The 14,231-nt window shown below is 48.9% G+C and overlaps 1 protein-coding gene across 2 annotated transcripts in view; it reads left to right on the plus strand.

Annotated features, from left to right (window-relative positions):
• The window catches only part of dnah9 (dynein, axonemal, heavy chain 9), a 147,424-nt gene that overhangs the window by 74,052 nt on the left and 59,141 nt on the right, over positions 1–14,231 (plus strand). For both annotated transcript variants that reach the window (XM_030339717.1, XM_030339718.1), the window contains 8 exons: positions 376–538; positions 1,562–1,685; positions 2,782–2,924; positions 5,281–5,442; positions 6,954–7,187; positions 11,123–11,203; positions 12,538–12,717; positions 13,858–14,088. In XM_030339717.1, coding sequence (XP_030195577.1) covers positions 376–538; positions 1,562–1,685; positions 2,782–2,924; positions 5,281–5,442; positions 6,954–7,187; positions 11,123–11,203; positions 12,538–12,717; positions 13,858–14,088 — 1,318 coding nt within the window. The remainder of the gene's footprint in view (positions 1–375; positions 539–1,561; positions 1,686–2,781; positions 2,925–5,280; positions 5,443–6,953; positions 7,188–11,122; positions 11,204–12,537; positions 12,718–13,857; positions 14,089–14,231) is intronic.

Here is a 14,231-nt window from a genome sequence, read left to right on the forward strand (position 1 = left end):
AATGCAAAACACAAACCCCTTCAACATTCCAACCCAACCAATGGCCTTAAAGACAAGCTAGAAGTTAAAAAAAGAAAAGGCCGCATTTTAAAACGTTTCAGTTCGTTCTTGGTTCCCTTTTAAAGTACCAACCTTCAGCACCCATGGAGAACCTCTTGTATCGTGTGAAGCCATGAGCAGAGGATGGCCTTCGGTAGAGACTGGGGTTTCTGGGCTCCTATTCTACCAACGCTGTCCTTGGGCAAGGGGGGTTCGAATAAGTCTACATCTTTTTGCGTTAAAAGATGGACCTAGCAATTAAACCGACGCAGTTAGGAAGCGTATGTGTAACAAAAATATACCGATAAGGATAAGAATCACCTTCTTTGTTTGTAGCTGTCGGATAAACCGCATCTTGGAGTCACCTCGCGGAAACGCCCTATTGGTGGGCGTGGGGGGGAGCGGCAAGCAGAGCCTCACCCGATTGGCCGCCTTCATTGCCAATCTGGAGGTGTTCCAGATCACCCTGAGGAAAGGCTACGGCATCCCGGACCTGAAGGTACACAGATGCACACAGACACAGACACACAGACACACAGACACACAGACACACACGCACACGCGCACGCACGCACGCACACATAAAAGCACACACACGCACATAAAAGCACACACACACACACGCACATAAAAGCATACACACACACACGCACATAAAAGCATACACACGCACATAAAAGCATACACACACACACGCACATAAAAGCACACACACACACACACGCACATAAAAGCATACACACACACACACACACACACACATATACATAAAAGCATATACACACACCCAGATCCATATACAAGCATATACACACACGCACACACCAACATACAAGCATACACGCACACAAGACACACACACAAAATAGATGCACACAGACACATATACAACCCCACACACAAATCAATATTGTGGACAGTATGTGTTCGGGACACCTGCAGACAGTGATATGTCGCCAGCCTCACACCAGCGGGATGTCATTTAAAATGATTACCGACAGATAATTTGAAATATTGGCCCCGCAAACAAAGTCTTTATTAGTTTGAGCTGAGCAGGGAGGTGTGGTTGTAAGGTCACAGAGTTTCACCAGGGGAAATAAAGGATACCATTGTTTTAATCCCCCATGCATCACTGTGCTCCGGCAACCGGAAGCTAAACACGTTGTCTAATGCAGTAACAGCTGAAGGTCTAACACAGGTCTCTATCCCTCTCTCACCCTCTCTCGCTCTTTCTCTCTCCCTTACCCCTCTCCCTTTCTCAATCCCTCTGTCAATTTCTCTCTCTCTCTCTCTCTACATCGCTCTCTCTCTACATCGCTCTCTCTCTCTCTCTACATCGCTCTCTCTCTACATCGCTCTCTCTCTACATCGCTCTCTCTCTCTCTCTACATCGCTCTCTCTCTACATCGCTCTCTCTCTACATCGCTCTCTCTCTCTAAATCGCTCTCTCTTTTATTTTCTCTCTCGCTCTCGCTCTCGCTCTCTCTCTCTCTCTCTCTCTCTCTCTCTTCCCCCCCCTCAGATCGACCTGGCCTCCCTCTACCTCAAAGCGGGCGTTAAGAACATCGGCACGGTGCTCCTGATGACCGACGCCCAGGTGTCCGACGAGAAGTTCCTCGTCCTGGTCAACGATCTGCTGGCGTCAGGTGACTACCCTCCCGGCCAATCAGGCTGGCGTCAGGTGACTCTCCTCCTGGCCAATCAGGCTGGCGTCAGGTGACTCTCCTCCAGGGCCAATCAGCCTGGCGTCAGGTGACTCTCCTCCAGGGCCAATCAGGCTGGGGTCAGGGGAGTCATCTCAGGGCCAATCAGCCTGGGGTCAGGAAACTCCTCCGATCCAATCGGTGGTGGCTGTGTGGTTGCGTGACCCTGGATGACCTTGTTGGAACCACCCTGCTTGCAGGCTTTTAATTGCTTCCAGTACTTCCAGTGTTTATATTCACACTCACTATAACTGTGTTGTGGTTTTAAGGGACCTAACCTGCATTATATTTATAGGTCAAAGGCTATGATATCCCTTAAAAAATTCTGAAGGAGATTAGTTATACATTCAGTAAATAAAGTAAAAGTATATATTTTTTGTATTGTTTTGGGTAGATTCAATTTGATCATTACCCAGTAATGGGTAACGTCAAGCAATCTTATTACTTATTTATATACAAACACTACTGAGCATTTAAAAATCCCCCAAATAAATCATCCTCGTAAATGATCATCTCTATTCACCCTGGGAGCCCGCAGGGCTGCGTTGACAGGAACAACATCATTATGTTACTATTGGCAACGCTTAACATAAGGGAACATTAATTAACCCTTAATTTACTTTAAAGTATGCAGCATTAAGCATCAACTGAGCGATGGAATCTGTGTTCTCGTCCCCCTGAGCGGGCTTTTGCTTCTGCGTTCTATTCTCCCTCGTCACATGTTGTGTCTGTGCTCGCGTCCCCCTGAGCGAGTGTTTGGTTCTGCGTTCTGTTCTCCCTCGTCACATGTTGTGTCTGTGTTCTCGTCCCCCTGAGCGAGTGTTTGGTTCTGCGTTCTGTTCTCCCTCGTCACATGTTGTGTCTGTGCTCGCGTCCCCCTGAGCGAGTGTTTGGTTCTGCGTTCTGTTCTCCCTCGTCACATGTTGTGTCTGTGTTCTCGTCCCCCTGAGCGGGCGTCGGCTCTTGGTTCTCGTCTCTCCGGCCACTGGTTGTGTTCTCGTCCCCCTGACCGGGCGTCCCGACCTGCTCCTCCTCACAGGTGAGATCCCCGACCTGTTCCCGGACGAGGAGGCGGAGGCGGTGGTGAGCGCCGTGCGCCCCGAGGTGCGGTCGTCAGGGGTGATGGACTCGAGGGACAACTGCTGGAGGTTCTTCATCAACCGCGTCCGACGCCAGCTCAAGGTGAGGCCGAGCGGAAGGTGAGACACACAAACACACACGCGTGTGTGTGTGTGTGCGCGTGTGTGTGCAAGATGGCGTTGGGGGAGGTAGTGGGTGTTTTTGTTTTGTTTTTGTTCTGTTTATGCCCCTGAAGCTGTCCCGGCATGTTGAGTGGGTCCCAAGGAGATGTTTTGCCGTTTCATCTCTCCAGAATACATATTTTATAGACAGGTTGATCAACTCTTAAGATAGCGAGATACTTATTATTAATGGATTTTAGATTTTGTCTAATATTATCAATATTTTCTGCATGTTATATACACATATATTCATATTCATTTGTATATGACATATTCAGTACATAATTATTTTGATAAGAACAAACAATATATATTACTAGTTTATAAAACCAAAAATCTAACATTTATTGTTTAACTGTGAAATAAAAGTCAAGTGCTATATGTGAAACTCCTTTTCATATTGCAAACCAGAACTTCTGAGGGAAGAAAAAAGCAATTAGATTACTAAAAAGAATCACAAATAAGGTAAAAAAAATAAAAAAAATATGACAAGACTTGCAAAACAATATATCCATAATAAAAATGAAGACTAAACACTAGCCGTATTCCAAGAAGTGTTTATAAATGGAACAAGGCACATGTATCCTGGTGGTTTGAAACAAAGGGCTTGTATGAATGTACAACAACAAATCAAAATTCTAAATATGATAAATATAAAGTTGAGTTGTGCCGGTAAACATTGAGGTAACGTAAATTGAAAGCACAAGCGACAAGAGCAAGAGCCTGAGTATTCATAAAGGACATTGCAAACTTTCCTGCCGGGAATTGTCCTGAACCGGTAGCCTCCCGACCGCGGCCGCCCCTCCGGACAGCCCCCACCGGACAGCTCCCGTTTCCTGGCGTGGCTGAAGATGAATGCTTGTATCAGTTTAGGGGCGGGCGCAGGAGATGGTCACGGAACAAATGGCCGCTGTGGGCAGATTACCCGGGGCTGCGCGGAGAAGCACTCACCCACCTGCCGCTGATTCGTTCTCTCTCCTGGGTGGGAGGGGGGGAGGGTGGCTGGTGGGGCTGGGGGTGATGGATGCTATGGGTGGAGAGTGTTTGGGGGGGGGGGGGGGGGGGGGGGGAGGTGGGTTTAGGGCCATCTTTCATATGGTGTGGCCAGCCACATGTCTTATGTCACGTCCCCGCCTCCTGTCAGAGCAAGCCTCACCGGGGAGAGGAGGTCATCTCCTTTACTTATGAAGACAATAGCTCCGTCTCCTCCCCCTGTCTCCCTCTCTCTTCATCTCTCCTCTCTCCGTCTCCCTCTCTCCCTATCTCTCTCTCTCTCTCTTTTCTCTCCGTCTTCCTCTCTCTTCATCTCTCCTATCTCGCTCTCTCTCTCTCTTTGTTTCCCTTTCTCTCCCTCTCTCTTCATCACATCATCACCAGACCTCTCTGTCTCTGTCTCTCTGTCTCTTTCTCCTACCCTCTATGTCCTCCTCTTTCTCCCTATTTTCATCTCCCCTCTCTGTCTCCCTCTCTCTTCATCTCTCTCTCTCTTCTCTCCCTCTCTCTCTCATTGTATCCTGCTGTCCGAGCAAATCAAGGGATGTTCTCCCTAACAACACCGGGCAGATGGTCCTGAATAAACCCCCATCCTCCCCACACACACACTGGTAGCTGGTGGTAGCTGTCTTGGATCTCCAACGGCAACGCTTTGGGCCACGCTACTCAGTGCTGAGAAATCCCCCAAATGCATTATCTCCGTCAGCGCCTTAAAGACTTCATTATGTGCTCTGCCAGAGCCGGTGTTCAGTACTGCAGTCGGACATTTTAACGTTGGATCCCTATGTTTTGTTTTTTTCTTTGTGACATTTGCAAGTCATGGACATAAAACGCATGGTAACCTAGCGTTGGCAGAGTGGGATCAGAAATAAATGGGTCATTCGATGTTAATGAGAGCGGCATCATTGTTCGGTTACAGTTCATTTAGACTGCTTATTGGATGACACCCATTTTGCAAAGTGCAAAGACGTAGATCCATGCAAAACGGAAATATGGGGAGGATGGGTGTCTCGACCAACCACACTCATACTGGCCTCCCCTCGGAGCAACCCTGGTTTGATTCTGACCCTGCTCCGTGCAATTGACTCTCCATTTCACCCCACGTGACCTGTCTCTCTCCGCTCTCCTGTCCGTAAAGGCACGTAAAAAGCCCATCAAATGAAGTAAATCTGAACATCTGCCAGCCTGCTAAGGACTGGTTTCACCTTAGTTCACCTTGCTCCTGAGATTCTGCTGAAGGAGTGTATTTATGTGTGTGTGTGTGTGTGTGCGTGTGTGTGTGTGTGTTCGTGTGCGTGTCCCAGGTGGCTCTATGCTTCTCCCCGGTGGGCAGTAAGCTGCGATTGCGTAGCAGGAAGTTCCCAGCGGTGGTCAACTGCACGGCCATCGACTGGTTCCACGAGTGGCCACAGGAGGCGCTGGAGTCCGTCAGCCTCCGCTTCCTGCAGGAGGTGGAGAACATCGAGGTGAGGACAGAAGGGCTAGGGATGTGGAGCGGACGCACGCGCGCATGCACGCGCAAACACACGGGCACTCATACACATATACACGCACAAATACACACAGACTCATGCTAACACACACGCACGCGCACACACACACACACACACACACACACACACACACACACACACACACACACACACACACACACACACACACACACACACACACACACACACACACACACACACGCGCGCACAGTTACAGACGCACACACACACACACACACAGTTACAGACATACACAGTTACAGACATACACGTACGAACACGTGCATACGCACACACATGCATAAGCACACCCATATACACACAAATAGAAAGGATCACATACATTTACACGCACAAGCACACAGTGACACACTCATAGACGCAGACGCATACACACGCACACAGACACACAAATAGAGCCACCCACTTAAATGATGTTTCTCACTCGGCACTCTGAAAATATAATTCCAAATGTCACAAGCACAGAAAACCCGTGGTGTGTGTAACAAGAGTGTAGCCCGGCGTGTGACCCCTGAGATGGGGCTTAAGAAGCTCTTCCTCTGGCGATGTGAAACCCCTACGCAGCGGATGACACGCTGATTTTGAAAGCTTTTAGTAAAAGATGTCGTTTCCATCTTGGATCATGGTGCGCCCATGTCAATCACACAGTAAGGTTATGCTGCTCCCTCATCACCAAGCGAGCCTTCTTCTAATGAAGTGCGAAAATAACTGGTCCAAGGAGCGTGTTCGCCAACTGGGAGGCTGAAGGAAATGTAAACAAAAAATATGTTTTAAAGAGAGCTCCGCCGTATGGTGCTTGCGCACCGCCGCGCGGCGAACGCCCTGATAACCACCTCTCCGCCGGAGGGGTCAGCGCGGCGGTGTGAAGGGCCCGGCGTTTTCAAAAGCGGCTGCCGCAGAAAGTTCCAACACGGGGAAAGCTGAGCGGAAGGGCAAAACCCATGCACGTTCACGTGGGCGGCAACCGCTTCCTGGCCAACAGCCGCTCTTTGTATCGCGGGCGAGGCGTTTAGTCTTTCTGTTATCCAGGATCCAGCAGTCCTGCTGTGTGTGTAGCAGAACTACTGGGGGGACGCGGCGCAGAACCTGGGCCGCAAAGGCAAAATTGAGAGGGGGCAGAGTCCCACCTTGTGTCCTGTTTTGAGATATTCTAGCGGAGGGAAAGTCAATCACGCGAACTGATGAAGCCTTCGGAAGTGGATTATAATTTGTGTATTCATACAGTGGCCAGTCAACACCGTGTTGTTAAAGACCCTCTTCAACAGTGATTCTGTTGTTTATGCCTCGCTGTTTGCCTGTTAGGCACTTAGAAATAACCGATAACACTTTACTGCTTCCAGCACCGTGATTGGTCGAAACAAATACAAAAAAACTAAATAAAAAAGAACCAGGTTCAGGGCGCTTTCAGCTCGCTGCTTACAGAATCCTCCGTCACCCGACCTCCTGTTCCCCCCTCGTCCCAGCCCGACCTGAAGGAGTCGGTGAGCAAGTTCATGGCGTTTGTCCACGTGAGCGTCAACAACATGTCCAAGGAGTACCTGGCGGACGAGCGGCGCTACAACTACACCACGCCCAAGTCCTTCCTGGAGCAGATCAAGCTGTACCGCAGCCTGCTGGACCAGAAGAGCAAGGACCTGCGCATGAAGATGGAGCGTCTGGAGAACGGCCTGGAGAAGCTCAACAGCACCTCCGCCCAGGTGACCCCTGACCCCGTACCCCACACCTGCTCACATTCCTCCTCCACACAGTTTTCCTTTCGGTTCATTCTGCTTATTTTAAGTTTTTTTTAATCAGGTCATTCCTCTGAGATTCTAAAATATAATTCTTTCTTTTTTGATATATATATTATGTATATGATACATGTTTTCTTCTTTGACCTTATTTACATATTTTACAGACTGCCAAATCCAAATAACAACAGCGCAGCCATAAATCAGTTTACATGAAACAAACGTAGAACTCCCTTCATCTGATACGATGATTAAAAAATCCCCTTCTCGAGAGACATGCGGCCAATTAATAATAATTGAAGCGGGAAGGGGGGAGGGGGGGGGGATTATCTGCACAACCAATAGACAGAGAACTGTAATCTTGTGTCTCAGAGTGCACGAGCGTACATTTGTTCTAACTGATGGTCAGTCCCAGGGATCTTGTTTTCCGCGTGCTTTTGCACGATCCAATCAAAGCCCAGAAGATCCGGTCTGAGTGCCGCGACACTTCTCTGCTGTATCACGGAGTAAAAAGGAGCCCTGAATGCCGTAACACGTTGTCCAAGTCTAAACATTGAAGAGTATTCTCTATTGAGTACATGGATGAAGATCTTACAAATTGAAGACGGTTGCGAGTAATCAAAGAATGAAAATCGTCTGAGGGATCGGTCGCTTTGTGTCTGTAGATCTTTAATCCGAGCCCGATTCCCGCCTTCAGAGCATCTCCGTTAAGCTTGTTAATGACCTCCTACAGCTCGTTAGTCTACATCTACCTTCCTCCTATCCTACCAATCCCTTCAAAGCGGTACGCTCGCCTTTGGAGCTCCGCGTCGAACAATCTGTTCCCCAACATACGCCCAATTAGACGTGTGACTCTGTGTGTTGTGTTGCGGTTGCTGTTGTTGTTGTTGTTGTGTTCGCATGTCGCATAACAATGTTTAAGAAGTAAGGTCTGCTGCCTCCTCCGATCTGTAGCGTTGGTATGGTAATTGTTATCCACACCTATTCCCGTCGATAGGTGTGCTAATAACACAACAGAAGGGCCTGTCATGGAAGCTATCCTAATTGCAGTGGTTTAACTTTAGAATAAAAAGAACACAAAAAACTATTCCCGGCAATACGCACATACATAAACACACACACCTTACACTTATGCAAGCACACACAGGCCTCTTTTTGCTCCCTTATATACAGACATCTCTCGTTGTTTGGCAGCCCACGCAATTAGGAAAAGAATCCCCCTAAGAGTATCCCCCACACACACACACACACACACACACACACACACACACACACACACACACACACACACACACACACACACACACCCCCTCCCTTACATCTGTAAGGATGAGTCATCGACCGTCAGAAGAGTTTCCTCTTCTCCTGGCCACCCTGGTCGAAGTGGCAACCAAAGCGTCGTGTTTCGCCTCAGTCTAAGCCGTGATGTCCCGTAGAGCAGGCGGTTTGCACCCGGGAGCACAGGCCCCAGTGAACACTGAGCAGTCCCGGTAACACATTAACAGCGGGACACGCGTGAATATAGGTTCCCCTCAACGCAGCAGTCGCTAGACTTAAGTACAGAGTCGATCACAATGATTAAAATACCGCTAAGGAGCCTGAGCGCAGCTAAAGTGAGAGAGCGTCATTTATAAAGTAGTTGTGCTTGGATCCGCCGACTGTGCTTATGGGTAGCTAGCGAGGAATGTCTATCTCACACGCACGCACGCACAAACACACACACACACACACCAATGCGCACACACACACACATCAATACGCGCACACACACACACACCAATGCGCACACACACACACATATGCAGACACCAATACGCACACACAAACAACTCTGAGATGTTCCCTTCCTGACGCTAATCACTTGAGGTAGGTGTACGTTGAGAGCGCTCCCTAATCTCTAAACAAATCTCCAAACGAGTCGACACTCACCGCGCCTCGCGTGTATTAAAGGAGATGCACGGCTTCCCGTTTGCTTTTGTTCTCCGGGATAACGACTGGAAACCCCAAAACACAAACCCAGCCAGATGTCTTCTTGTTGCGTTCATGAAGCCGTCACAGGGAGGGGTGAGGCCCTGCGACGTTCCAGGTGAATCCGTAAGAGGCTTGACATGGGAGAGGATGGAAGAGTGAACGTTTGGTGCTTTTTCTTGGAAATCGTGTAAACCTTTTATTTTCCGTATATCCCACTCACACACATGCATAAACCGATGGACAGACACAAACACACACAGACACACACACAGACACACACACACACACATCCATTTGCCAATCCTTCTTTTACATTAGGGGCGAAGGTGGGCTTCCGTCACGGTTGGGGAATTGAAGGCAGGAGATGGAGAGAGAGAGATAAGAGGGTGGGAGGGAGAGAGAGAGGGTGGGAGGGAGAGGGAGAGGGAGAGAGAGAGAGAGAGAGAGAGAGATAAGAGGGTGGGAGGGAGAGAGAGAGGGCGGGAGGGAGGGAGGGAGAGAGAGAGGGCGGGAGGGAGGGAGGGAGAGAGAGAGGGCGGGAGGGAGAGGGAGAGAGAGAGGGAAACAACGTGGCCCAGATGAATCAGTTCTCACGTGTCTCTCAGCAATTAGTTGCTATCCTTCTCTTAGCAGTCACACCACCACCAGACCCCTCTCTCTCTCTCTCTCTCTGTCTCTGTCTCTCTCTCTCTCTCTCTCTCTCTCTCTCTCTCTCTCTCTCCCCCCCCCCCCCCCCCCTACCCTTTCTGTCTCTCCCCCTGCCTGTCTCCTATTCATCACGTTGATGGCTCACTTGGCGCTCTTTCCACGATAGACCGGAACATTTTTCACGCGCCGCACCGCTCAAACACAACCGGTTGGGCCCTCAGGCCATGATTTCCTGTTTGTTAATTAGCCGGAAGACGTGCCGCGTTAAAGTGCTCGGTTGGTTTCTTTGTATATTTATTTATTTCTTTTTTTGTTATTTCCCCAGCGTCGCGTTGTGATGAAGTCGGAGGTAAATGTGGCGCCCTATTTGTGGGGAGTTATGAGGGCCGACTAACTGCCTCCATTTGTCTTTACGACAGCACTTTGTGTGTGTGTGTGTGGTTGCGCGCGCTGCGTGTGCGTGGATGGGTGAATGCGTGGGTGGGTGTGTGTTCCTGAATAATGTATGCGTTTCTTTTATATTTGTGTGTGTGTGTGTGTGCGCGTGTGTAGGAGTGTGTCGCTGATAACAGTTTGATATCTACGGCAATATTATTGATCCCCCACGACCCCTCCCCCTCTTTCTGTCGGCTTCAATTTAATGATCATGAAAACCTAATTTATTGTTTTCAGTTATCGTCTCAAAAAATAAATGCAAACAAATTATTATAAAAAAATATCTATACCTCAAACACTGCTCATTGTTCCTTTGAGGCATTGGAGACTTTTTTCTTCTTTATTGACCGAAGAGCATAGCATCAATTCGTTTTTCAATTAATACTAACTGCCATCTCCAGATGATATAACTAACAAGCAATGACGTAAACAACAACAACCAAAACAGCAACAAAATAATCCATGCCAGAGATGCAATTAGGAGATGGCCATAGATTCATTTGGACCCATGATTTACACACTAATTGCTACTTACACCATTTCATCTGACAGAAATAGAATTATCCACAGTTTAATGACATTCATTTACTCCTTATATTGCCTTCTCCTACGCTTCCACTGTGGTGCGGGGGTATGTGAGGTGTCTTTAGAGAGACCCCCACCAGGGCAAGACTCTGGAAAGTTGTTGTACAACGGCTGGTTATTAATTTCAATAGTTTAGTTTGGAGGGAAGGCGGGAATACTTTAACTAACTGAGCATATTCATCCCGAACACTCGCCAGTACGTCTTGCCCACAATCCTGATCTGACCTCCGACCACTGACCTCTGACCTCTCATGGCTCCCCAGGTGGACGACCTGAAGGCCAAGCTGGCCGCCCAGGAGGTGGAGCTGAAGCAGAAGAACGACGACGCCGACAAACTCATTCAGGTGCGGAGCTGTTTGCACGTGGAAATATACTTTAGCGTAGTAGCATGTACTGTGGAAATGTACTGTAGCATGTAGCATGTACTTTGGAAGTGTATTTCAGCGTAGTAGCATGTACTGTGGAACTGTACTGCAGCATGTAGCAATGTACTTTGGAAATGTATTTCAGCATAGTACCATGTACTGTGGAAATGTGCTTTAGCATGTACTGTGGAAAAGTACTGTAGCATGTAGCATGTACTGTAGCAATGGATCATATGTTTTACATTACTGTATTGTGGATGTACATCGTAGCACATTAGCATGTAGTGCTAATGTGCTACGAAATGTGCTGTAGCAATGTAGCATATACTGCATAGTGGATGTACATTTTAGCAATGTAGTATGTACTGTACTATTGTAGCCTAGATTGTATAATGGATGTACAGTGTTGCACAGTAGAGATGTAGCACGTAGTGTTGAAATGTACTGTGGTCGGCCCGCTGAGCCTCATGTAGACACGCAGCATTGTTGCCCGCGCGGGTCGACCGCAGAGGTCGCGCAGGGCGTCCGTTATTCCGCTCGTATCCGATCGCTAACCGTTGCTGAAAGGCATCAGCTGATGGATGTCCGTTCTTCCAAGTCTAATTGCATTAGGCAGCAAACGGTCCATGAGACGGTCTTCATAAAACGATAGCGCCGATTTTTTTATTTTATTCCCTATTCCCCCTAGAACCGACCTGCAGCTATTTGCTTTTTGGGTCAGCTAGGTTTCTCTGCATTATGCCTGGTTTATACGATACTGTATGTATTATGTACACAGGCTGGTCTTCGGTTATGCATTATTAATGACCCCCATATGTACACACAGAGAATTGTCAAATAGTATATGGCATGTCATTGTTTTGTGCTCACCGTTTCAGTACAGTCCCATGTTTCACTGGCAGGGGGGCAGAGAAAAATTATGAATTTCTGACACGTTTCAATAAGTGTATATATGACTAGCAGGCTCCTGTCCAATAGAAAGCCTCCTTTAGCTCAGTCACTCAGGAAAACTCTGGAGCTGAACTCAAAATGCAGTGTAAAATAGGAATCATCTGCTGGATTTAACCAATTATTTTTCTGCAGTTGAGGTTAGAGAGAGAGACAGAGAGAGATAGCTTAAGAGAGAGAGCAAGAGAGAGCTTGAGAGTAAGAAAGAGGGCAAGAAGGAAGCTTGGGAGAGCGAGCAAGAGCTGTAAACAGAGAAGGAAAGCTGGAGAGAGAATGAGAGACAGATTTCCCTAACTTATCCCCGAGAGACCTAGGTGGTATGGAGCCTTTCGGTGAACTAAACCGTCGCGTCTCCCCCCTGTCAGGTGGTGGGCGTCGAGACGGAGAAGGTGTCCCGGGAGAAGGCCGTGGCGGACGAGGAGGAGGCCAAGGTGGCGGACTTTGCGGTGGTGGTGACCGGGAAGCAGAGGGACTGCGAGCGGGACCTGGCCAAGGCGGAGCCGGCTCTGCTGGCCGCTCAGCAGGCCCTGAACACGCTCAACAAGGTGTGGGGGAGGCGCGTGTGACGTTGCCTCGTGCGGCCGTCCACATTGATGGTGGATGGCCGCCCTCTAAAGTGTTTGTGCTGGGGGGGAAAGCTTTCAGCATACGGACGCGGCGTGGCGTGGCTCGAAAAGAGCTCAGCCGGTGAGATTAAAAAGTTTTTGTCGCTCATGCTGAATTTGGTAGGAAGTGAGGTGAAAACATGGTATTTTGTGAGAAAAGCCTTTCATGCTAATTTGCGTTGTTCTTATGTCATCGTTTTTCGGTCTGTTTCAGCTCAAACTGTTTTGATTGTTATTGCTCGACTTTCCTGGGGGCGCCGCCTTCGGATTTTTTAGGCTCTCCTTGCATCGTCGACAAACCCCTCAAACGAATAGAGTTGTTTCAAAGTAATTGGGGATTGTCGTCTCGTCAGCGTCTTGGTGTCACTTCAAGATTTTCCAGAACTTTATTAATTTCCATTTCCGTCATTTTATTTGTGTTTATTTGTGTTATTTGTGTTATTTCCTCTATGAAGTTCCCCTCACACAGCGGTGGGATTCGCCCACGGGTACCCTCCCGCCGTAATCCCGGGTCACGGCTTGTTATTCGCTGATCAGCATTCCGTGGACACATTCTGGCTCCCATGTCACCTTCCCGTGCTCCGCCCGCCCGGGGTGCCGGAGACTAGGTGCTCAACCCCTGTTAGAGTGGGCCCAGCAGATGGTTCGACCGCAGCCCAGAGCTCTCTGAAGAGGCCCTAATTACTATTCTCCCTTGTCTCAAAGTCAGCGGGTATTTTCCTTTCTTGCCTCCCCCTGCACTTTTTGATTCCCCTTCTTTTGGATTTGTTTTTCCTCGCCTGAAGGATTTGAAAGGCGTGGGGTATCCCCCCTCCCTCCCTTCAACAAAACTTAATTCATTAATTGTGCGTTTGCGTTTTCCCGCTTTCACTCCCGTCTGCCGAGCCGTCGTGCTTCCGAGCTGCTTGACCGAGTGCACGTCGTTCGCTTCCCCGGATGCCGGTTGTCACGTCCTCCCTACCTCCTCCGTTATTCCTATTTGTTGGAATAAACAAAAAAGGAAACATGTGCTTGTTCGCTTTTCGACCGGGACTCGAATTGTCATTTCTGTGTGCGTCATCCTCCCCTTCTCTCCACCAGGGCAATTTGACCGAACTGAAGTCCTTCGGTTCCCCGGTGGTGGAGGTGACCAACGTGGTGGCGGCGGTGATGGTGTTGATGGCGCCCGGCGGGCGTGTCCCCAAGGACCGCAGCTGGAAGGCGGCCAAGGTGATGATGGCCAAGGTGGACGCCTTCCTGGAGTCCCTGATCACCTTCAACAAGGAGAAGATTCCAGACACGTGCCTGAAGGCTATCCGGCCTTACCTGCAGGTGAGCACCGCTAGCGTTCCTGAAGGAGTGACGGCATCAGGGAGGGGATTGGGAGCTTGTTCCCACTAGAGACCGTTTGAGTCCATCTTGGTAAACACTTACTGGCATGCGTCTTGAGCTATGATGGCCGCAAGTTGAGAAAG

This window comes from Gadus morhua, chromosome 18 (assembly GCF_902167405.1).
Source record: "Gadus morhua chromosome 18, gadMor3.0, whole genome shotgun sequence".
NCBI classification, from domain to species: domain Eukaryota; kingdom Metazoa; phylum Chordata; class Actinopteri; order Gadiformes; family Gadidae; genus Gadus; species Gadus morhua.